Genomic DNA, 26,094 nt, shown 5'->3' on the forward strand with positions numbered 1-26,094 from the left:
TCCATACCTGCACCGTCTGCCCCTGCCGCAGCGTTTAAATACGCCTCCGTCCTGTGAGTGGCCTCCGTTCAGCTGCCTCCCCACCCCCCTGCGACCGCTGGCCGACCGCCTTCAGAAAAGCCGGCCGGCATCGCACCAGGCGCCATGACACGGTCGCCTGGTGCTGACGTCAGCCGGCGCGCCCACAATCCTTTGCGCCGCTGACATCAGTGGCCGTCAGACGCCTCGGGGATCAAAATGCGGGCGCGCGCGAGGGGAGGGCAGCGCGGTGGGGGCTTCCCGGAGCCACCGGGATCCCACCGACGCCCACACGAACCCGGAACCCCGGAGGGCCCGGGGACTGTGCCTTCAGCACCCGACGGCCGGCGCTACAGGTAAGATACCTGTTGTTCCTGCGTCGGGACGGGGCTGGGTCTTTTTTTTCTCTTCTGTTTCTTTTTCTTCGCCCATGACAGGCACCGCCGACAGTGGGGTTCCTTCCAGGACAGGAACCCAACTGAAGCGGGGGAGAGGTGCCGCCCCTTATATCTCAGTAGGTTCCTGTCCTGGCGGGGCGGATCCCTCTCTCAGGTGTGCTGTCATGGGTGAAGGGAAAAAAATATGATATTTTTTTTCTTATTTTGTACAGTACATTAGATACATTAAAATGGGTTTTCTATTAGTGGACAATAATTTTAAAGCTCAGTTTAGACCTTCACTGTTGGAAACAAATGATCAATGGGGCTTCCAAATGTATGGTTCTTGTTTGGCTATAGAAGGTCAAATTGTTCAAGTGTCCTGCTGGTAATTGCATGTGGCTAGTAAATGGCTAAATTTAGATTAATTATATTGTTTCTATGTATTGTTTCTTATCATATTTGGCAACAATGATGAATGGTCTCTTACTTAAAACCTCTGCATTTTCATATCAATTGAAGTCTTCTTTGGAGATATATAATGGAAGTCAGTGATGTATACAACAGTTTTAACAACAAGATGGAAAAGAAAAAAAAATATACACGTCATACTTTTAAAAAAAATGTTACTACATAAAAGCAGAGTGGGGCAAAGTGCCGTTCTTGTCCTGCCTGGGACAGTAAAAAAAAAGTTGACCCATTTTCATGAGAGTGTTTTGAATCACATTTCCAATTCTACACATATACAGTAGAACACGTAGGTTATAATAGGACGTCTAAATGAGTGCAAACCTTTGTTTAAACAAATCCTGCATAACATAATATTCCCCCGACCATTTAATCCACATTAGCAGCACAATTTTGCCAAATTTAGCTACACATTTATGGCAGAAGCAAAGGTTTAGGGTTCTTTGCATGTGATATACAGTACTCCATAACGCAGGGGTCCCCATACTGTAGCTCGAGAGCCACATGTGGCTCGCGATCCCATCAAATGTGGCTCGTGGCTGTCTGCCAGCTTGGTGCATTAGCTCCAGGTCTAGCAAACAGATATGAAGAGCACATCTCAAAAGTGAATTTTGTGAGTAGCCCTGCACAGAAGAGCAGATCTGGATTCACATTTACTAGTCTTAGGGGTTTAGAGAAAATTTAGGTATGGTACGCTGGAGACATGATGATACTACTGGTCAGAGGAAGTGCTTGAAGCTGGATGTGACGTCATGCTGGGAGTGCTTGATGGGAAGGTGCTGAATAGGGGTATTGTAGGAACCCCTGAACCAGGGTGGTTTCTGTTGAAACGTTTTGGTTATAATCATTATTCCCATAATGAGGGCTTTGGTTGCATTACTGTGATTAGGGCAGGAGTTGGATGTGGTTCGCAACCCACTCTCGGAGCTGTGTGTGGCTCACAGCCTTCTCACTGAACTAAATGTGGCTCTCAAGATCAGAAAGGTTGAGGACCACTGCCATAACGTATAATGCCGAGGAGCCTTAGGTGGATTACACATGACGATCATTTGCTGAAAAAGTACCTGGGGTCAAATATGAAGTTAAATGGATTATAGTATTAGAAAAAGTTGTGACCTGAATATATCCTAACAATATTAACATGGTTTATGTCTATATTCTAAGACTACACAGCCTTTCTCCACCTGTAGTGAAGTATAAACCAGTAATTAGGCTAATTATGTATCTATTTCTTTTGCTAGTATCATAGAATACAATATGCCGCCACACCTCGGTGTTTACTAACAATACTTGTCATTTTTTTAATAAATGGCAGCTATTTACAGGCATACTTCCGGAGTTCCTCGTAGAGGAAAAATGCATCCAGATTTGTTAAAAGTCAGCAATACACAAATGAACGCCACAATGTAATATTTTACATTTACCTTTAAAAATGACAAAAATAGAGAAACGTATAATTATGCAAAATTCTATTCATTCCATTAAGTGGGATAAAACAATCCAGACACCACGGCAACCCATTATTACATAACTTTTCATTTGGAAAAGGTCCATAGACAAGGATTATTACGCTGCCACAGCAGGTTGTCAAATGTATTGGAGATTTGAACTGTGCCAGTCGTACACTACTGCACAAATAAACTCTCTAAATTAATCTCCAAAAGACAAGCTTTAGCCGTGACGGCTTCCCAGGAGAGTGGGATCATGCCTCCGATGACAGTAACGATGTCACTTTGAGTAGAACTATTTTCAGCCGCGTTGTTCAGAGGACTAGTGGGGAATAACTGGAAGAAAACCAACACTAGTGATGCTTCTATTAATATCAGCCCTGCGGAAGTCTAGCTTTTCATTGCCTCACCCTCCAAAGCTTTAATCTTAAGGGAGTCATGCACAGCCTCTACTAGTTTTATTAAAATAATAAACCGGTAATGCATACGTTGACATTACTTTCATGCATATATCGCTTTATGTCATCACAGCTTACAGGGGTATTCCAGAATTGCAAGGCATCCTCTATTTATGGGATGACCTACTGTTAGTGGGGGCTCGCCCAGCGATCTGGAGAACGGAACTCTGGATTCTGAGTAAAGGAATTTGCAAAACCAATCTTGAATTAAACAGGGGAGCGCATGTTCAGCCTCCACTCCAATCACTGACTATGGGACGGATGGAGAAAGCCAAGCACACACATTGTAAAAAGCACACGTAGGGTGATAGCAAGAGGAAGAGTCTATCTGATGAATTCAGTATAGTTTGGAGGAGAGAGGGGATAGAATTATTAATAAGTAACTAAAACTTTGATTTTATTTAAAACACAACAGTAAAAGCAAACAATTGAACTTTGTAATACATCTATTATCTAAAACTACCACTTGTTAAACTTAAATGTCCCTTCTCTAAGCTGTTCATTGGCTATGCTGATGAAGTCTGTACACTGAGGGCCCAGAATACTGCAGTTGTCTTTGGGGTAATGTGCTGGAGAGAGACAGACACAAAAAGGGTGCAAATGTTTTATAGTGTTCTATCTCACTCGAGCACTGTATTCACAGATACAATGCTCAGTGTTTCAAAATAATGTCCTCCGTGCTGCTACAACTGCTTCTGAGAGATAGGAAAGCATGTCCTCACAGCTAGTCTATACCCACTAGCTCATCAAAACCGTAAAAGTTAAAGCATACCATTATTTAAATTTTTATTCCATAAATCACATGAAAATAAGCAACTCTGTAATATATCTTATCAGAGAAATCTACTTCTTTTTCTGTCAAAACTGATCAGTCACTATCAAAGTGTTCAATTCCCTGGCGTTCATAGGAAATCTGCAATGACAAGAATGGGGGTCTTCTGCAGACCCCCGGCTGTCATGCCAACCCATTGGAGCAACGCGATCATGTGACAGGGGCGGCGAAGGGCAGGGTTTGTGACGCGCTTCTGGTAAGTGCAAGCTAAATGCCACTTCAGAGATTGACAGAGGCATTCAACATGCTCACAGCTGCAGGTGGATCGCGATTCCACACACAGCTAGACACATGACAGTTGATCAAATTAGCTGTCATGTGCCTGAAAAGACGTGGGCTCAGCGCCGGAGTCCACATTCAAATGCTGGACATGAGCTATGATAAATCTATACATCATAGGTCATGACGGGGTTAAGATCTCTCCACAGGTTTCAATGATCTAGACTTATTGCTGGCCACTTCAGAACTCTCCAGCAGTTTGTTTCCATCCATTTCTGGGTGCTTCTTTAAGTAGGTTTGGTGTCATTGTCCTACTGGAAGACCCATGACCTAGGATGCAAGCCAAGATTTCTGACACTGGACACTACAATATGACCCAAAATCCATTGGTAATCTTCAGATTTCATGGTGCCTTGCACACAGTCAAGGCACCCAGTGCCAGAGGCAGCAAAACAACCCCAAAATATCTTTGAGCTTCCACCATATTTGACTGTTGGTACTGCGTTCTTTTCTTTGTAGGCCTCATTCCATTTTCAGTAAATAGCAGAATGATGTGCTTTACCAAAAAGCTCTATCTTGGTCTCATCTGTCCACAAGATGCTTTCCCAGAATGATTTTGGCTTACCCACAAACATTTTGGAATACTGCAGTCTAGCTTTTTTATGTCTCTGTCAACAGTGAGGTTCTCATTCCATAACGTTTAATTTAATTCAAATGTTGACAGATAGTTCGCACTGACACTGATGCACCCTGAGCCTGCAGTACTGCTTGAATTTCTTTGGAATTAATTGGGTACACTTATCCACCATCTGGACTATCCTGCATTGCAACCTTTCATCAATTTTTCTGTGCCGCCCAAGTCCAGGGAGATTAGCTACAGCTCCTTCGGTTGTAAAGTTCTTGTTAGGAGTCAGGTTCCTGCGTCTGCTCTGCAGGAATCCAGACTCTTACATTCTGTGGTCTCTTGCTCTTTATCTACCACAGAGGAGATTGCCTTGCAGAAAATCTCTCCAGGGGCTAAGTCCCTCTGTCCTCCTACTGAGCATGCTCATGAGACGGTTTCCCATTGGAGATCGGGAGTCATGTGCTCAGGTCCTGCTCCAGAACTCATTGGTCCATCTCAGAGATCTGGAAGCTTCCGTCTGCTATAAAAGGCGCGCATGGCCGTTCCGTTCCGACTATACTGCTATGTGTGAATGGTGACGGATGTATGATTCTGGTGACTGGCTTATTATGAAACGCCTTCCCTCTGATATTACGCATGTGGTTAGGGAATTAGTTCAGTAGTCTGTACCAGTCTGTGGCAAGCCTTAGGCCACTGTGCACACCGCACCTCTGCACTAGCATCCGACATAGCGCGTGCTTTGCAGCTGTGTCGTCCAACGGCAGAGTCCTGCGCCGCACTGCAGTTGCAGCCCTTCTTGGCATTCGAAGTAGCGACGCCGCACACACGGTAGGTTTAGACGGACGCAGCCCCTCTGTCTTTAGTTCCTGCTCCTGTGACCCAATACCGTGTGTGCATTTACCTGAGGCCTGTGACTCTAACAGGCTCAGCCTTTTGTATGTTTTTGTTGCGGCGCCTCTGTGTGTGAAGAGAGCCCACTCTGCGCACTTCGGGTGAAGTTGAACCCGTGCGCATTATATCGCCATATTGCTCGTCTGCCATTACTCAGCAGCGGTTGTAACACCTACTGCACGGTGGACCCCGAGCGGCGAACGCACTTTATTATTATTTTTATTTAGTGCGTTCCGCCGTTCCTAACTGTTCTTGATTATGTTGCACACTGTGAACAAAGCGACATCAAGATTTCTGGAGGACTTATAACCTTGAGATTGTTCAACAATTTTGATTCTCAAGTACTCAAGACATTTTTCTTGCCCTTTTCTGTTCTCCATACTTCAATGGAAGGGATTCTGTGGAAGATTACTTCTTCCTTACTGTAGGATTGATCACATGGATATATGTGGTTAATCCTGAGGAAGAAGTAATTTTGTACTTTGAAATGCGTCGAATAAACCACTACCTTATCAACTCATCTAATGGTATATACGTTCATTCAGCAGCGTGGAAACCATCCACCAAAATCCCTTCCTTTGATGTTTAAATGGTCACTGGCTGATCTGCTGCAGCTGATGCCCGCATTCCATGCTTTTTCAACAGATATGTCAGGTTAGTTTAATCTGAGTATAACCTAAATTTGTCTACCGGATAAGCCCCTATTTTGCTCTAATTTCTCCAACAGTTCCTTTGATTGTTCTCCATACTTTGCATGATATACACAGACTCACAATACAAAGATTGAGTCAACTTCTCCCCTTTTTATCGGGTTTCAGGTGTGATTTTCATTATTACCCACACCTGTTACGTGCCACATGTGAGTTTGAACAAGCATCACATGTTGAAAGAAAGTTGTTTACCAACTTTTTTGGAAAAGTGTCAACAATTTTTTTCTGTCCGATATTTGGAGTTGTGTTGTGAGTTCATTTTCCCCTCCGTCACTGAGGCCTGGTGAACTCCCTATTCTAGTGAAGGAAGGTAGTGAGCCTGATTATCAGGCACCTGGGACTAATGAAGACGATTGGCTGAGTGGAGTCACTGACTGGATTTAAGGCAGCCTACGCCCTTTCTGCCCTGCGGGTGATTTCTCTGTGGACTCTTTGACACCAGTCTGATTCCTGCTCTCCTAAAGCTAAGTTTTCTGTTTTGCCTTTTGCATCTAAGATTTGTTTTTGTTTTCTTGCTTTTTGGATTCTGCCACTCCCTGCTGGAGTGTGCAGTGTTCCATGAGCTCTGTCTTCTGAAAGTACCTGAGTGCTGATTTAGTTTTTGAAGCTTAGTTGCTTCAGGGCCATTTTTTATATCAGCTTGTTGGCTTTTGTCTCTGATAGGGTTTTTGGCAGATTGCAGACAGCAGCCTTCCTATCCATTCCTATCTAGGTAGTTTTTGGGCCCCGTCTTTGCTCAGCCTGTCTTTCTGTCTGTGTAAGTGTTTTCATCTTGCTTCACCGTCATTATATGTGGGGGGCTGCCTATTGCTTTGGGGTCTGCTCTGGGGCAGTTAGATTTCCCCTTTCCTTCTTTAGGCCTATGTATCTCTCCGGCTGTGATCGAGGGGTCTAGGTCATCGTAGGAACCCCCCACGGCTACTGCTAGTTGTGTTGATAGGTTCAGGGGTCTGCAATCTGATAGTTGCCAACTTCTCTGGTTTTCAGGACTTAGCTAGCATTTTTGTTTTTGCCTCCAACGGTGACTCAATCATAACAGAGTTGTGTGTGAAAATATGTCCAATTTGGCTTTTTTCTCAGTTTTTTTGTGTTGCTCCAATACACATAAAAGAAATAAACACGTGTATTACAAAACATGTGTAATTGCAATAATTTTCTTTGAGAAATACTTCACTCTCTAAAACAATTTCAAGGGTGTCAACACTTTTGTCCAAGACTGTATTTAAATGAGATGTGTGCTACGGGCCAGATACTGATCTGCCTCCATGAAAGGGCGGGTCACCAGTGTGATGGTTACAAGTGAGATGTTTAATGGTCGCTCTCTGCTCTCCTGATCTCACTGTAGAGCTGTGTGTGATTATAACTGACACATCTGAAGGTTCCTCTCACCTTCAGAATTTACATAAGAAAACAGTGGCTTTCTCTGGAATAAGACATCAAATCGCAGATATCAAGGTATCATTTTATTCAGCATCCTATAATCTGGATGCCCGGATAAATGGCTTAGGAGGGTTGATGCTACCAACAGTTTCCCTTTAACCCCCAAGAATGGTTTGCACATTAATGACCGGGCCAATTTTTACAATTCTGACCACTGTCCCTTTATGAGGTAATAACTCTGGATCACTTCCATGGATCCCGGTGATTCTGACAGTGTTTTCTCGTGACATATTGTACTTCATGATATTGGTAAAATTTCTTTGACATTACTTGTGTTTATTTTAAAAATTCCGCAATTTTCCAACTTTGAATTTTCATGCCCTTAAATTAGAGAGATACAGTTGTGGCCAAAAGTATTGACACCCCTGCAATTCTGTCAGATAATGCTCAGTTTCTTCCTGAAAATGATTGCAAACACAAATTCTTTGGTATTATTATCTTCATTTAATTTGTCTTAAATAAAAAAACACAAAAAGAATTGTCCTAAAGCCAAATTGGATATAATTCCACACCAAACATAAAAAAGAGCGTGGACAAAAGTATTGGCACTGTTCGAAAAATCATGTGAGGCTTCTCTAATTTGTGTAATTAACAGCACCTGTAACTTACCTGTGGCACCCAACAGGTGTTGGCAATAACTAAATCACACTTGCAGCCAGTTGACATGGATTAAAGTTGACTCAACCTCTGTCCTGTGTCCTTGTGTGTACCCCATTGAGCATGGAGAAAAGAAAGAAGACCAAAGAACTGTCTGAGGACTTGAGAAACCAAATTGTGAGGAAGCATGAGCAATCTCAAGGCTACAAGTCCATCTCCAAAGACGCGAATGTTCCTGTGTCTACCGTGCGCAGTGTCATCAAGAAGTTTAAAGCCCATGGCACTGTGGCTAACCTCCCTAGATGTGGATGGAAAAGAAAAATTGACAAGAGATTTCAATGCAAGATTGTGCGGATGTTGGATAAAGAACCTCGACTAACATCCAAACAAGTTCAAGCTGCCTTGCAGTCCGAGGGTACAACAGTGTCAACCCGTACTATCCGTTGGCATCTGAATGAAAAGGGACTGTATGGTAGGAGACCCAGGAAGACCACACTTCTTACCACGAGATATAAAAAAGCCAGGCTGGAGTTTGCCAAAACTTACCTGAAAAAGCCTAAAACGTTTTGGAAGAATGTTCTCTGGTCAGATGAGACAAAAGTAGAGCTTTTTGGGCAAAGGCATCAACATAGAGTTTACAGGAGAAAAAAAGAGGCATTCAAAGAAAAGAACACGGTCCCTACAGTCAAACATGGCGGAGGTTCCCTGATGTTTTGGGGTTGCTTTGCTGCCTCTGGCACTGGACTGCTTGACCGTGTGCATGGCATTATGAAGTCTGAAGACTACCAACAAATTTTGTAGCATAATGTAGGGCCCAGTGTGAGAAAGCTGGGTCTCCCTCAGAGGTCATGGGTCTTCCAGCACGACAATGACCCAAAACACACTTCAAAAAGCACTAGAAAATGGTTTGAGAGAAAGCACTGGAGACTTCTAAGGTGGCCAGCAATGAGTTCAGACCTGAATCCCATAGAACACCTGTGGAGAGATCTAAAAATGGCAGTTTGGACAAGGCACCCTTCAAATATCAGGGACCTGGAGCAGTTTGCCAAAGAAGAATGGTCTAAAATTCCAGCAGAGCATTGTAAGAAACTCATTGATGGTTACCGGAAGCGGTTGGTCGCACTTACTTTGGCTAAAGGTTGTGCAACCAAGTATTAGGCTGAGGGTGCCAATACTTTTGTCTGGCCCATTTTTGGAGTTTTGTGTGAAATGATCAATGTTTTGCTTTTTGCTTCATTCTCTATTGTGTTTTTTCATTTAAGACAAATTAAATGAAGATAATAATACCAAAGAATGTGTGTTTGCAATCATTTTCAGGAAGAAACGGAGCATTATCTGACAGAATTGCAGGGGTGTCAATACTTTTGGCCACAACTGTATGTCACATAAAATACCATACTTAACAAGTAAGATTTCCCACATGTTTACTTTACATCAGCACAATTTTGGAACCCAAATTTTTTCTTTGTTAGGAAGTTATAAGGGTAAAAATTTAAACAGTGATTTCTCATTTTTACAACACCATTTTCTTTTTAGGGACCACATCACATTTCAAGTCACTTTGAGGGGTCTATATGAAAGAAAATACCCCAAAGGTGACACCATTCTAAAAACTGCACCCCTCATGGTGCTCAAAACCACATTCAAGAAGTTTATTAACCCTTCAGGTGCTTCACAGGAATTTTTTGAATGTTTAACCCCTTCCTGACATCAGACGTACTATCCCGTCCATGGGACCCGGGCCCCTATGCCCATGGATGGGATAGTACGTCTAGCGCGATCAGCAGCGCCCACGTGGTGAGCGCCGCTGATCGCGGCCGGGTGTCAGCTGATTATCACAGCTGACACCCGGCACTATGTGTCAGGGGCGGTCACGGACCGCCCCCGACACGTTAACCCCTTGCACACCGCGATCAAACATGATCGCGGTGTACCGGGAGTTAAAGGGAAGCATCGGCAGGGAGGGGGCTCCCTCCGTGCTTCCCTGAGCCCCCCACGGCAGCGCAATGTGCAGCGCTGCTGCGGGGGACTCCTTTCCTCCAGGCCCCCGGATCCAAGATGGCGACGGGGGCCTTCGGGGGCCTGGAGGAAGCTGGCTTCCTCAGTGCCTGCAAAGCGCAGGCATGAGGAAGCCTTGTGCACTGCCTGTGACAGATTGCTGATCTGTCACAGTGATCTGTGATGTGACAGATCAGCGATCTGTCAAAGGACAGTGATGTCCCACCTGGGACTATGTAATAAAGTAAAAAAAAAAATAAAAAAAAAGTGTAAAAATAATTTAAAAAAAAAAAAAATCGCCAAATAAATTAGTAAAAAAAAAAAAAAAATATTCCCCAATAAATTCATTTTTTGAAAATAAAAAAAAACCAAAACAATAAAAGTACACATATTAGGTATCGCCGCGTCCGTAACGACCCACCCTATAAAATTGTCCCAATAGTTAACCCCTTTAGCGAAACCCTTAAAAAATAAAAAACGAAGCAAAAAATAATGATTTATTATCATACCGCCAAACAAAAAGTGCAATAACGCGCGATCAAAAAGACGCATATAAATATCCATGGTACCGCTGAAAACGTCATCTTGTCCCGCAAAAAACGGGATGCCACACAGCATCATCAGCGAAAAAATAAAAAAGTTATAGCTCGCAGAATAAAGCGATGCAAAAATAATTGTTTTTTATATAAAATAGTTTTCATTGCATAAAACCGACAAAACATAAAAAAACGACCTAAATGAGGTATTGCTGTAACCGTACTGACCCGAAGAATAAAACCGCTTTATCAATTTTACCGCACGCGAAACGGTGTAAACGCACTCCCCCAAAAGAAATTCATGAAACGCTGGTTTTTGTTCATTCTGCGTCCCAAAAATCGGAATAAAAAGCGATCAAAAAATGTCACTTGCCCAAAAATGGTATCAATAAAAACGTCAACTCGTCCCGCAAAAAATAAGATCTCACATGACTCGGTGGGTCAAAATACGGAAAAATTATAGCTCTCAATATGTGGTGATGCAAAAACTATTTTTACAATAAAAAGCGTCTTTTAGCGTGCGACAGCTGCCAAAAATAAAAACCGCCATAAATAGTAAATCAAACCCCCCGTTATCACCCCCTTAGTTAGGGAAAAATAATAAAATTTAAAAAATGTATTTATTTCCATTTTTCCATTAGGGCTAGGGTTAGGGCTAGGGCTAGGGTTAGGGCTAGGGTTAGGGCTAGGGTTAGGGTTAGGGCTAGGGTTAGGGCTTGGGTTAGGGCTGAGATTAGGGTTAGGGGTGTGTTGGGGTTCGGGTTGGAGTTAGAATTGGGGGTTTCCACTGTTTGGGCACATCAGGGGCTCTCCAAATGCAACATTGCGTCTGATCTCAATTCCAGCCAATTCTGAGTTGAAAAAGTCATATCGTGCTCCTTCCCTTCCAAGCTCTGCCATGCGCCCAAACAGTGTTTTACCCCCACATGTAGGGTATCAGCCTACTCAGGACAAATTGCAAAACAATTTTTGGGGTCCAATTTCTCCTGTTACCCTTAGGAAAATAAAAAATTGGGGGCAAAAATATCATTTTTGTGGAAAAAAATGATTTTTTTTATTTTCACGTCCGAGCGTTATAAACTTCTGTGAAGCACTTGGGGGTTCAAAGTGCTCACCACACATCTAGATAAGTTCCGTGGGGGGTCTAGTGTCCAAAATGGGGTCACCTGTTGGGAGTTTCAATAGTTTAGGTACATCAGGGGCTCTCCAAACGCACATGACACCCGCAGACCATTCCATCAAAGTCTGCATTCCAAAATGGCACTGCTTCCCTTCCGAGCCCCGACGTGTGTCCATACAGTAGTTTTCTCCCACATATGGGGTGTCAGCGTACTCAGGACAAATTGGACAACAACTTTTGCGGTCCAATTTCTCCTGTTACCCTTGGGAAAATAAAAAAATTGGGGACTAATTGATCATGTTTGTGGAAAAAATACAATTTTTTTATTTTCATGCCCTGGCATTATAAACTTCTGTGAAGCCCTTGGGGGTTCAAAGTGCTCACCTCACATCTAGATAAGTTCCTTAGGGGGTCTAGTTTTCAAAATGGGGTCATTTGTGGGGGGTTTCCACTGTTTAGGTACATTAGGGGCTCTCCAAAGGCAACATGACACCCGCAGACCATTCCATCAATGTCTGCATTCCAAAACGTCACTACTTCCCTTCCGAGCCCTGACGTGTGTCCATACAGTAGTTTTCTCCCACATATGGGGTGTCAGCTTACTCAGGACAAATTGGACAACAACTTTTGGGGTTCAATTTCTCCTGTTACCCTTGGGAAATAAAAAAATTGGGGAATAATTGATCATGTTTGTGGAAAAAATACGATTTTTTTATTTTCATGCCCTGGCATTATAAACTTCTGTGAAGCCCTTGGGGGTTCAAAGTGCTCACCTCACATCTAGATAAGTTCCTTAGTGGGTCTAGTTTTCAAAATGGGGTCATTTGTGGGGAGTTTCCACTGTTTAGGTACATTAGGGGCTCTCCAAAGGCAACATGACACCCGCAGACCATTCCATCAATGTCTGCATTCCAAAACGTCACTACTTCACTTCCGATCCCCGACGTGTTCCCATACAGTAGTTTTCTCCCACATATGGGGTATCAGCATACTCAGGACAAATTGGACAACAACTTTTGGGGTCCAATTTCTCCTGTTCCCCTTGGGAAAATAAAAAAATGGTGACTAAAAGATCATGTTTGTGGAAAAAATACGAATTTTTTATTTTCACGCCCGGGCGTTCTAAACTTCTGTGAAGCACTGGGGGGTTCAAAGTGCTCACCACACATCTAGATAAGTTCCTTAGGGGGTCTAGTTTCCAAAATGGTGTCATTTGTGGGGGGTTTCCACTGTTTTGGTACATCAGGGGTTTTCCAATCGCGACATGATGTCCGATCTCAATTCCAGCCAAAAACGTCAAATGGCGCTGCTTCCATTCCGAGCTCTGCCATGCGCCCAAATAGTGGTTTACCCCCACATGTGGGGTATCAGCGTACTCAGGACAAATTGCACAATAACTTTTAGGGTCCTGTTACCCTTGGGAAAATAAAAATTGGGGTGTAAAGATCATTTTTGTGGAAAAAATATGATTTTTTAATTGTACCGCTGTACGTTATAAACTTCTGTAAAGCCCTTGTGGGTTCAAAGTTCTCACCACATATCTAGATAAGTTCCTTGGGGGGTCTAGTTTCCAAAATGGGGTCACTTGTAGGGGGTTTCCACTGTTTAGGTACATCAGGGACTCTCCAAACGTGACATGGCGTCCGATCTGAATTCCAGCCAATTTTGCATTGAAAAAGTCAAACGGCGCTCCTTCCATTCTGAGCTCTGCCATGCGCCGAAACAGTCGTTCCCCCCCACAAATCAGGTATCAGCGTACTCAGGACAAATTGCACAATAACTTTTGCAGTCCAATTTCTCCTGTTACCCTTGGTAAAATAAAAAAAATTGAACCTGAAGTATTTTTTTTGTGAAAAAAAGTTAGATGTTCATTTTTTTTTTAAATATTCAAAAAAATTCCTGTGACGCACCTAAAGGGTTAATAAACTTCTTGAATGTGGTTTTGAGCACCTTAAGGGGTGCAGTTTTTAGAATGGTGTCACTTTTGGGTATTTTCTATCCTATAGACCCCTCAAAGTGGCTTCAAATGTGATGTGGTCCTAAAAATAAAATGGTGTTGTAAAAATGAGAAATCGCTGGTCAACTTTTAACCCTTATAACTTCCTAACAAAAAAAAATTTTGGTTCCAAAATTGTGCTGATGTAAAGTAAACATGTGGGAAATGTTAGTTATCAAGTTTTTTGTGTGCCGTATCTCTGTGATTTAAGGGCATAAAAATTCAAAGTTGGAAAATTGCGAAATTTTCAACATTTTTGCCAAATTTCCGTTTTTTTTCACAAATAAACGCAAGTTATTTGAATGAAATTTTACCACTAACATGAAGTACAATATGTCACGAGAAAACAATGTCAGAATCACCGGGATCCATAGAAGCGTTCCAGAGTTATGACCTCATAAAGGGACAGTGGTCAGAATTGTAAAAATTGGCCCGGTCATGAACGTGCAAACCACCCTTGGGGGTGAAGGGGTTAAAAAAAAAATTGAACATTTAACTTTTTCACAGAAAAATTAATTACTTCAGATCCATTTTTTTAAATTTTACTAAGGGTAACAGGAGAAATTGGACACCAAAAGTTGTTCAATTTCTCCTGAGTACGCTGATACCCCATATATGCAGGTAAACCACTGTTTGCGCGCATGGCAGAGCACAGAAGGTAAGGAGCGCCGTTTTGACTTTTCAATGCAAAATTGGCTGGAATTGCGATCGGACGCCATGTCGTGTTTGGAGAGCCCCCTGATGTGCCTAAACAGTGGAAACCCGCCACAAGTGACACCTTTTTGGAAAGCAGACCCCCTAAGGAACTTTTCTAGATGTGTGGTGAGCACTTTGAACCCCCAAGTGCTTCACAGAAGTTTATAACGTAGAGCTGTAAAAATAAAAAATCATTTTTTTCCACAAAAATGATCTTTTCGCCCCCAATTTTTTATTTTCCCAAGGGTAACAGGAGAAATTGGAAGCAAAAAGTTGTTGTGCAATTTGTCCTGAGTGTGCTGATACCCCACATGTGGGGATAAACCACTCTTTGGGCACATGGCAGAGCTCAGAAGGGAAGGAGCGCCAGATTTTACTGTTATGGTTTACAGGTGCCATGACCCACTGGGAGAGCCCATGAGGTGCCAAAACAGCAGAACCCCCCATAAGTGACCCCATTTACAAACTACACCTCTCCATGAATTCATCTAGGGGTGCAGTGACCATAATGACACCATGGGTGTGTCACAGAATTTTATACCATTGGGCAGCCATGCGCAGAGACTCGGGAGGAATGGAGCACTATTTGCCTATTCAAGTGAATGGGTCTGTGCACATCAGAGTATTTCCACGAACCGTGTGTCCGTGGGCAAAACACACTGACATGTCCATTTTTTAAAGTCAGCACGGGCCACAAAACATCCAGCACATGTGCATGCGCATAACACACATGGATGTCATCCATGTGACACGCATCGGCGCCGGGGAAGAAGCGTTACAGTAAGTCCTGTTCCCCGGAGCCGGGTGCTGAACATGGCTCTCATCACTCTCCTCTGCTTGTGCCAATCGTCGGCAGAGTAGGAGAGAATGATGAGAGCCGTGTTCAGCACCCGGCGTCGGGGAATAGCGCTTACTGTAAAACTTCTTCCCTGGCACCAGTCCTTGTGGTACTGATGCGGCCACACATGTGCCGCAAGTGTTACACACACTGACACATCTCTGGTACCAGAAATATTAGGACATGTGAAAGAGGCGTTATAGCGGGTTTTTATGCTTGGCAGATGTTCTACGGTAAAAGAGGCTTTTTATTGCAAAAAATAGTTTTTGCATCACCATATTTTAAGAGTTATAATTTTTCCATATTTTGGCCCACAGAGTCATGTGATTTTTTGCGGGATGAGTTGACGTTTTTAATGGTACCATTTTCAGGCTCATGACATTTTTTGATCGCTTTTTATTCCGATTTTTGGGAGGCAGAATGAACAAAAAACAGCCATTCATGAATTTCTTTTTTGGGGGGGCGTTTATACCGTTCCGTGTGTGGTAAAATTAATAAAGCAGTTTTATTCTTGGGGTCAGTATGATGACAGAGATACCTCATTTATATAATTTTTTTATGTTTTGGCGTTTTTATACAATAAAAACTATTTTATAAAAAAATATATTTTTGCATCGCTTTATTCTGAGAGCTATAACTTTTATTTTTCCGGTGATGGAGCTGTATGGGAGCCTGTTTATTTCGGGACAAGATGACGTTTTCAGCGGTACCAAGATCCGTCTTTTTGATAGCGTGTTATTCCACTTTTTGTTCGGCGGTATGATGATAAAACACTGTTTTTTTTGCCTTTGTTTATGGTGTTCAATAAAGTGGTTAACTAGTGGGACAGTTTTATAGGTTGGATCATTACGGGCGCAGCGATACCAAATATGTGTACTTTTATTATTTAGATTTTTTTTCATTCAAATATTTATTTAGTGCTAGAATAAATATTGATTTTTAAAAAAAAAATTTTTACAATTATTTTAATTTTTTTTTTTTTTTTTTACTTCATTCTAACTTTTACACTTTGTCCTACTATGGGACAATCATGTTTTGCAGGCTGATCGCTTCTATAGCATGCAGATGAAGCAGCATCTGCATGCTATAGAAGCTGTCAGCGCTGAATGTAATTTACACTGACCTGAGAGACTTCACGACATGCACTGCGGACGACAGGAAGTTTCTTAGCTCTGGTAACCCGGATGTCGTCATGACAACATCAGGTTACCATGGCAGAAATCGGGACCCTGCGTCACGCCACAGGGTCTCCACTTCAAAGGAAAAAGGGGCTGTCAGCCCTCTGCCAGCTCCCGGAATGCTGCGACCGTGTTCGATCGCAGCATTTCAGGGGTTAAAGTGCCAGGAGCGGTCTGTGACCGCTCATGGCATTTAGTGCCGGTTTCAGCAGTGAGAATCAGTTGACACCCGGCCACTCACCACCCGTGTGCACGGCCGATTGCTATGACGTACTATACCGTCCATGGTCAAATTGTGCAGGGTCACATCGACGGTATAGTACGTCTCATGGCAGAAAGGGGTTAACAATGAATTATAGTAATTAAAACACAGAGTACTAGGCTTTTTTAAAAAAATAATACTACATCAAGATTCTACAAATGCCATTAGAGTTGCACGTTACATAAGCATGCAGGTAATTCAATAGTGGATAAGGAAATATCTGAACATAACCCTGATAAGGAGAATGTGCTGTATAAGAGCTTAGGTAGTGCCACACACTGAAAAACAAATATGTTTAGGCAGGAGGTTTGAAGTAATAGGGTCACTAATAGTAATGAGCGAGTGTGCTCGGATGTGTTGTTATCCGAGTATCTCAAGGGTGCTCGTATAATATGTTTGAGTCTCCACGGCTGCATGATTCGCAGCTCTTAGGCAACCGCAACACATATGGGGATTGTCTGTTAGGCAAACCCGCATGTGTTGTGGCTGTCTAACAGCTGCGAATCATGCAGCCGTGGGGACTCAAACATATTATACGAGCACCCCTGAGATACTGGGATAACACCGTATTCGAGGACACTCGCTCATCACATATCACTAATACAAGCAGCTGACTTCAGATGTTGTTCATTTGTGGGACTTTCTGCCTAAAGTTTTGTCTTAAGCATGTGAAATGCATGCTGAATGGGGTTGAGATCTGGTGATTGACTCTGCCGTCGCAGAAAATAACACTTCTTTGCCTTATAAAACTCCTGTGTTGCTTTTGCAGTAAGTTTTGGGTCATTGCCCATATATACCATGAAGCGCCATCCAATCAACCTTGCTGTATTTGGTTGAATCTGAGCAGAAAGTACCGCCCTGTACACTTCAGAATTGTTTCTGCTGCTTCTGTCTTCAGTCGCATTATAAATAAAAACAAGTAACCAAGTGCCATTGAAGCCATGCATGCCCGTGCCATCACACTGCCTCCACCATGTATTACAGAAGATGTGGTGTGGTTTGTATCATGAGCCATTCCAAGCCTTCTCCATACTTTCTTCTTCCCATCGTTCTGGTACATGTCATCTGTCCAAAGAATGATTCTCCAGAACTGGGCTGGCTTCTTCATGTGTTTTTTTTTTTTTTTAGCAAAGTCTTATCTGGCCTTTCTATTTTTAAGGCTGACTAATAGTTTGCACCTTGTGGTAAACCCTCTGTATTTCCTCTCAAGAAGTCTTCTCTTGCGGTAGACTACTGAAACACCTACTTTCTGGAGAGTGTTCTTCAATTGGGTGGATGATGTGAAGGGGTTTTTCTTCACCAAGGAAAGGATTCTGTGATCACTCACCACTCTTGTCTTCCGTGGACGTCCAGGACTTTTTGAGTTCCCAAGCTCATCAGTGCACTCTTTATATTTTGCAGAATGTACCAAAGTGTTGATTTCGCAAATCCTAACATTTCTGCTCTCTCTCTGATGGATTCATTTTTTTTTTCAGCTTAGTGATGGTCTGTTTCTCTTCTGTTGACAGTTCCTTTGACCGCATGATGTGGGTTCACAGCAACAGCTTCCAAATGCAAATTCCACAGCTCCAGACTTTTTACCTGATGGTGGATTAATGAAGCCCATGCAGCCCATTTAAAAGTTTTTAAGATAACGGTCCAATTACTTTTAGTCCCTTTTAAAAAAAAGAGACAACCACTTATAAAAGAGCTTGAATTCCTAAACATTTACTTCATCTAGGATGTCAATACCCTCAAATTAAAGCTGAGAGTCTGCACATTAATCCCAATATTGATTATATAACTTTATCTTGAATATGCTTTGGTAAACAGCTAAAATATCAAAACTTGTATCAGTCTAAATATTTCTGGACCCAACTGTACTTTTCCACTGGATCAATTTCACCCTGTTCTGCCTCGGAAATGCAACAGTGGTCTCACGTGTGTTTTGGATCATTGTCATGTTGGGAAAATGTTATCGCATATTTCTAAAACCTATCACAATATCATTTTTGACAGGATTTCTACTTCAATTGAGTTTTCAGCGATCGCTATAAAATAAATACGCGTAAGTCAGCATTAGAATTGCCTGCTGCTGCAGCATCCGCACACCGTTGGTTTTTACTGGACTAGTTGTGATGGCATCCCATCCTTTACCTGACTGCTGAGGCCACCGATTGGATGGGAGTAGTTAGATGCCTGATGAACAGGATATCACCCTACCAAAAATAATGACGTTCCTGCGAATTTCAGCTGCAAGAAACACATTTTTATTTCAGAACTATCCCTATGATCAGGAAAGCTTTCGAAGACTTGTAGGAAACCCATAACAGAACTAGCTGCCGCTCTGTGAATGATGCACTTTATGTCTGCACTTTTTACTGTAAATTTATATAGAACATTTAGTCTTCCTACAAATTAATTGATATGACATTTTTATAATGAGTGTTAGTACCTGTTCATTGGAAGCAATGTTTCGAACATCTATAATAGGAGGATTGAAGGTTTGTGTATCAGCCACCTCAAACATGGGATTTATCTGCAGAATATAAAAGAATAGGTTTTACAGTGAACAATTGAACACATTCATGTGACCATAACAGAACAAGCAGAAAACACAAATCAGAATGAAATATTAAATATGTGAAAAAATAAACAATGCAGACTGTATGGTCAAATGTATTGGGATGCATACATATTACATCTACAGGAGCTTTTGTGACCTATCATTTCAAATCCATAGGCAACTTTCACCCTTCGTAGAAGGTTTTCTGCAAGGTTTAGGAGTAGTCTGTGGCAATTTTTCCACATACTCCAGAAAAATTGTGAGGTCACGCAATGATGTTGGAGTAGAGGACCAGGCTCGCAATCTCTGTTTTAGGTTATCCCAACTGTGTTTATGGCATGAGGTCAGGGCTCTTCGTGGTCAGTCATGCTCTTCCAAACCAAACTTACCCAACTATGGTTTTATGGACCGTGCTTCGAGCACTGGGACACAGTCATAAGGAACATAAAAGGGCCATCCCCAAACTGTTCCCACAAAGTTGAGAGCTACAATTGTCTAAAATATTATGTAAGCTGATGACGTGCCCCAGAGGCCGTGGGATACTCGGTACCGGGCCAGTCGTCTTAAAGGGATGGGTCACAGTGGCAGTGACCCAGTCCGTGGCCCCAGGCGGTCATGTAAAATGGGTAGAATTGAATGGGAATAAAGTTTACGTAGAGAATCGTGACGCCACCTGTGGTATTCTGGTCAGAATGACCAGTGCTGCAGTGTTGCTTCTCTGAGGCTAGCTTCACAATAGCATTTTGGGCCGCAGCGCACGGCCGCCGCTAAGCCCCGCCCCCTCCGGTCATCTCCACCTAGTATCGCACACGGCTGTATGTGATCTGCACACCCTATCTTTAGGATAGGGTGCGCAGACCGTGCGCTGCGCCCTTTTGATGGTGCTTCGAGCGCAGCAAAATGCAACATGGTGCGTTTGGCGCACCCTCGAAAGGGCGCAGTGTTGTGAGTTCATTTTCCCCTTGAAATGTTTGAAATAGAGGAACACAGTATTGTAACTGAGGAGCAAACTGAAGTTGCTTCAGATGAACAGCAACATGATAGTTTAGATCTTGTTGAAACTGTGTCAATATGTTCTTTCATTCATCACATGCGCTGTGTTGTGCATTCGCTACAGCTGGCTATAAGAGACAGTCTGCAAGAAGGACATGCTGCTGCACTGATTGGTAAGGTGAGAAAATTGGCTACTGTTGCCAGAACCCCTAAAGTTGACTCAATTTTGAAGAGACATGCTGGAAAACGGGCAATTATTGATCAAGCCACACGATGGGGCAGTGCTTACTTAATGATTCAGCACTTGGTTGAACTGAAAACCTTTCTTGTAGACATGGCTAACCCTCAACTGACGCTAAATGGAAGTCAGTGGAATCAGGTGACTGAGCTGGAAAAATTGCTAGAGCACCCATTTACAGTGACTAAAAAATTACAAGCCGAGGACTTAGAGAGGTTGTTCTCTGCTCTCAAAATAATTAGATCAGATTTGAGGGCATCCATGAAGGAGGATCTGACAGAGGCAATACTTTTTCTGAGGACAAATTTATAGATTTCTTCTTATTAACTGCATAAAAGTGTTTATTGCATATTTACTTACAGTTTAGAAAAGTTTATAAAAGTTATTTGCTATATTCTAATTGTATTCTAATAAATGTAGTTTTTGCTCTAAGTGGTCTGATTACTTATATGATGGTGAGAAACTGAATAAGCACGATGTTTAATATTTTACAACAGTAAATTTGTTGTTATGAATTGGCCATTTATGAAGGAGTCGGAGTCGGAGCCGGAGTCAGAGCCGGAGCCTGATAAAATCCAGGAGTCAGAGTCGGAGTCGCAACTGTGGCTTACCGACTCCACAGCCCTGTCTAAGATGGTTCATCTTGTACCACTCCCTAAGTTGCCATCTTCCTCTGAGTTGGTGCCCCTGTTTTTGCAACAGGTGGTTCGCTTGCACGGGATTCCTGAGAACATTGTATCTGACAGAGGAGTTCAGTTTGTGTCTAGATTTTGGAGGACTTTCTGTTCCAAGCTGGGAATTCAGTTGTCCTTCTCCTCTGCTTTTCACCCTCAGACCAATGGGCAGATGGAGAGAACAAACCAGACCTTGGAGTCATATTTGAGATGTTTTATTTCCGGTGATCAGGATGATTGGGTTTCATTTTTGCCCTTGGCCGAATTTGCTTTAAATAATAGAGCTAGTTCTGCCACTTTGATGTCACCTTTTTTTTCTAAACTTTGGGTTTCATCCTCGATTTTCTTCAGGGCAGGTGGAGCCTTCTGCCTGCCCAGGTGTTGACACTGTGGTGGAGAGAATGCACCAGATCTGGGACCAAGTGGTGGATAAGTTATCTCTCTCCCAGGAAAAGGCCCAGCGGTTTTCCAACCGACATAGGACCATTGGTCCCCAGTTTAAGGTTGGTGATATGGTTTGGTTATCATCAAAAAATATCGCTATGAAGGTGGCTTCTCCTAAGTTTAAGCCTAGATTTATTGGACCTTACAAGATTTTGGAGATTATTAATCCGGTCTCTTTTCGATTGGCTCTTCCTGTCACATTTAAAATCCATGTGTTTCATAAGTCCTTGTTGAAGAGGTTTGTTGAACCAGTAGTTCCTGGGGTGGCACCTCCGGACCCTGTATTGGTTGAAGTCCTTGTCCTGTCCTGATCTGGCTGTACATCACTTCAATGACACTCTTAGAAGCACCCTTGACCAAGTAGCTCCCCTCACCCTCAGAACCTCCAAACACAGAGTGAAACAGCCCTGGCTCACATCGCAAACCCGATTTCTCCAGCGATGCTCTAGGTGTGCTGAACGCTTATGGAGGAAAACACACACACCAGAAGACTTCATACACTTCAAATTTATGTTAAGGACATATAACTCTGCCCTTCACCTCGCCAAACAGACCTACTTCACCACCCTGATCTCCTCACTATCCAACAACCCCAAGAAACTTTTTGACACCTTTCACTCCCTCCTCAGGCCAAAAGCACAAGCCCCTATCACAGACATTTGCGCTGATGACCTGGCCTCCCACTTTATAGAGAAAATAGACAATATCCGTCAGGAAATCCGCTCCCAATCACCAAGTTCAGTGACTCCCATCCCTCCCTGCATTTCCCCTGGCTCACTCTCCACATTTGCTCCCATCACAGAAGAAGAAGTCTCCAGGCTCCTCTCCTCTTCTCGTCCAACTACAAGCACAACGACCCCATTCCCTCACATCTCCTCCAGTCTCTCTCCCCAGTCGTCACAACTCACCTAACTACAATCTTTAATCTCTCCCTCTCCTCTGGCATTTTCCCCTCCTCCTTCAAACACTCTATCATTACTCCATTACTAAAGAAACCCACCCTTGACCCATCCTGCACAAACAACTACAGACCAGTCTCCAATCTCCCCTTCATCTCTAAACTCTTGGAGCGCCTGATATACTCACGCCTTACCCGTTACCTCTCCACTCACTCCCTCCTAGACCCTTCACAGTCCGGTTTCCGCCCCCTACATTCGACAGAAACTGCACTCATCAAAGTGACCAATGACCTTCTGACAGCAAAACGTAATGGTGACCATTCTCTGCTCATTCTTCTCGACCTTTCTGCAGCTTTCGACACTGTTGACCATCCTCTCCTACTCTCTAGGCTCCAGTCACTAGGCATTAAGGACACTGCTCTTTCCTGGTTCTCCTCCTATCTTTCCGACCGCTCCTTCAGTGTTCTGTTTTCTGGCTCCACTTCATCTCCTCTTCCTCTCACTGTTGGGGTACCTCAGGGCTCAGTCCTTGGCCCCCTTCTCTTCTCTCTCTATACAGCCCCAATTGGACAGACCATAAGCAGATTTGGCTTTCAGTACCATCTTTATGCTGATGACACACAACTGTACACATCATCCCCTGACCTTACCTCCGCTGTACTACAGAACGCCACTGACTGTCTGTCTGCAGTCTCCAACATCATGTCTGCTCTCTATCTGAAACTCAACCTCTCCAAAACTGAACTTCTTCTGCTCCCACCATCTACTAACCTCCCTAAATCTGACATTTCCCTCTCTGTGGGTGGCACCATAATAACACCCCGACAGCAGGTGCGCTGTCTGGGTGTTATGTTCGACTCCGATCTCTCCTTCACCTCCCATATACAATCTCTTGCCCGCTCATGCCGCTTACACCTAAAGAACATCTCTAGAATCCGCCCTTTTCTCACCATGGAAACAACAAAAACTCTCACTGTCGCCCTGATCCACTCCCGCCTAGACTACTGTAATGCTCTATTAATTGGCCTCCCTCTCACTCGACTCTCCCCTCTCCAGTCTATCCTTAATGCAGCAGCCAGGGTTGTCCATCTGGCTAATCGTTTCTCAGACGCGTCCGCTCTTCGCCAGTCGTTACACTGGCTGCCAATTCATTACAGGGTACAATTCAAAGTACTTGTTCTCACCCACAAAGCTCTCCACAGTGCGGCACCCCCTTACATCTCCTCCCTCATTTCTGTCTATCGGCCTAACCGACCGCTGCGCTCTGCAAATGACTTTCGACTAACCTCTGCCCTAATCCGTACCTCCCACTCCCGACTCCAAGACTTCTCCCGTGCTGCGCCAATCCTCTGGAATGCTCTACCCCAAAATATTAGGACCATCCACAATTTGCATAGTTTTAGGCGCTCGCTCAAAACACATTTGTTCAGAGCGGCCTATCACATTCAGTAATCAAAGTCATGTTTGTGTGTGTGTAGCCCATTCACTATCTCCATCTAACCCCCACCCCCTGAAGATGGCTGGACCGTCATTGTAAATACATCATTGTAAATACAAACCTGTGCTTTGTATCCCCCCCACCTCATTGTAGATTGTAAGCTCCACGAGCAGGGTCGTCTTATTTCGCTTTAATTATTGTATTGTTAACGTTGTTACTTATGACTGTTGTGTTTGAAACTGTTCAACTGTAAAGCGCTGCGGAATATGTTGGCGCTATATAAATAAAGATTATTATTATTATTATTATTGAAGGTAACATGGAATATGAGGTAGAGAAGATACCGGATTCCCGTCTGGCTAGACGGAGACTCCAGTATTTGGTTAAGTGGAAGGGTTATGGTCAGTTGGATAATTCCTGGGTCTCTGCGTCTGATATTCATGCCAAAAGATTGGTGAGTGCCTTTCATCGGGCTCACCCTGATCGCCCTGGTGGCGTGGATGAGGGTTCGGTGACCTCTCCTAAAGGGGGAGGTACTGTTGTGAGTTCATTTTCCCCTTCACCATTGAGGTCTGATGAACTCCCTCTTCTGGTGAAGGAAGGTAGTGAGGCTGATTACCAAGCATCTGGGCAGGATGATTATGACTGGGTGACGGGAATTGCTGACTGGATATAAGGCAGCCGACGCCCTTCTGCCTTGCTGGTGATCTCTCTGAGGGATTCTAGGAGACCAGTCTGATTCCTGCTCCTCAAAAGCTAAGTTTTCTGCTCTGCCTTTTGCATTTGTGTTTTGGTTTTCCTTGTTTTTCTGGATTTCTGCCATTCCCTGCTGGGGTGTGCTGAATTCCTTTTTGCTCTGTCTTCAGAAGATACCTGAGTGCTGATATAGTCTTTTTGAAGCCTAGCGTCTTCAGGGCTTTTTTCCCTATCAGCTGTTGGCTCTTGTTTTGATAGGGTTTTGGCGGATTAGACAGCAGCTTTTCTATCCTGTCCTATGTAGTTAGCTTGGGCCCCATCTTTTGCTCAGCCTATCTTTCTATCTGTGTGAGTGTTTTTTCATCTTGCTTCACTGTCATTATATGTTGGGGGCTTCCTATTGCTTTGGGGTCTACTCTGGGGCAGTTTAGATTTCCCTTTCTGCCTTTAGGCCTATGTAGTTCTCTGGCTGTGATCGAGGGGTCTAGGGCACCGTAGGAACCCCCCACGGCTACTGCTAGTTGTTGTTGATAGGTTCAGGGGTCTGTAATCCGATAGCTGCCAACTTCTCTGGTTTTCTGGACTTAGCTAGTATTTCTGTTTGTGCCTGCAACGGTGACTCATTCATAACAGCGCAGCGCACGCAAAATTCTACTAATGCACGGTCAGCGCACCCTATGCTAAAGATAGGGTGTGCAGATCGCATGTAGCCATGTGCGATACTAGGCGGAGATGACCGGAGGGGGCGGGGCTTAGCGGCGGCCGTGCGCTGCGGCCCAAAACGCTAGTGTGAAGCTAGCCTGAGACAGATGTTATGATGCAGCAGAGTTGTTAAAGCTCTCCACAGGTAGAGCTGTAGTCCCAGGACAGTTGAGATGAGTTTGTAGCTGGTGAGGTAGTGTGGAGTGGAGGATGTGGAGTGCTGGGTGGGAGGAGCAGAAAGAACGTAGATGACACAATTGCATGTAGTTCCAAGGGCTTTACTTACAGTCTGGTGCACACAGATGCCCACTTCAGTGCTGCGTTCTCCAGGTGAGGGGTCCAGACAACTTCCAGGTAAGATGAAGTACACCCTTCCAGCACTCCCTGTCTGTATGTACCTTTCTTGGCCGTCTCCACACAATATGCTGCTTTACTCTTTCTTTCCTTTCCAGCACTTCACAATTATCGTTCCAGGCCAGCAGCTGCGAATCCTGTCAGACTACGCATACCCTTCCGTTTCTGTGATCCTATATAGCTGCCTTTCCAGTCGGAATAACTGTGGTAGGGGCGATGGTCCATAAAGTCACCACAGCTATCGGCTTGCTAGTAGCGCCCTGAGGTACGCTAGCCAGGCTAGGGGCCGTGACCCTTTGCGACCAGTTTCTCCCTCCAACTGACATCAGCGTGGAGAAGGGACCCACGGGGAGTATGCTCCAGCCGTGTCCCAGAAGAACCTTCTTTCAGTTTAGGGAGCTTTC

The 26,094-nt window shown here is 43.7% G+C and overlaps 1 protein-coding gene across 2 annotated transcripts in view; it reads right to left on the reverse strand.

Annotated features, from left to right (window-relative positions):
- The window catches only part of POC1B (POC1 centriolar protein B), a 162,685-nt gene that overhangs the window by 51,889 nt on the left and 84,702 nt on the right, over positions 1-26,094 (reverse strand). For both annotated transcript variants that reach the window (XM_073557015.1, XM_073557016.1), the window contains exon 10: positions 19,142-19,225. In XM_073557015.1, the coding sequence (XP_073413116.1) occupies positions 19,142-19,225 (84 nt within the window). The remainder of the gene's footprint in view (positions 1-19,141; positions 19,226-26,094) is intronic.

The sequence above is a fragment of the Dendrobates tinctorius genome, unplaced genomic scaffold, assembly GCF_039654945.1.
Source record: "Dendrobates tinctorius isolate UK_male_01 unplaced genomic scaffold, ASM3965494v1 ptg000241l, whole genome shotgun sequence".
NCBI lineage: Eukaryota > Metazoa > Chordata > Amphibia > Anura > Dendrobatidae > Dendrobates > Dendrobates tinctorius.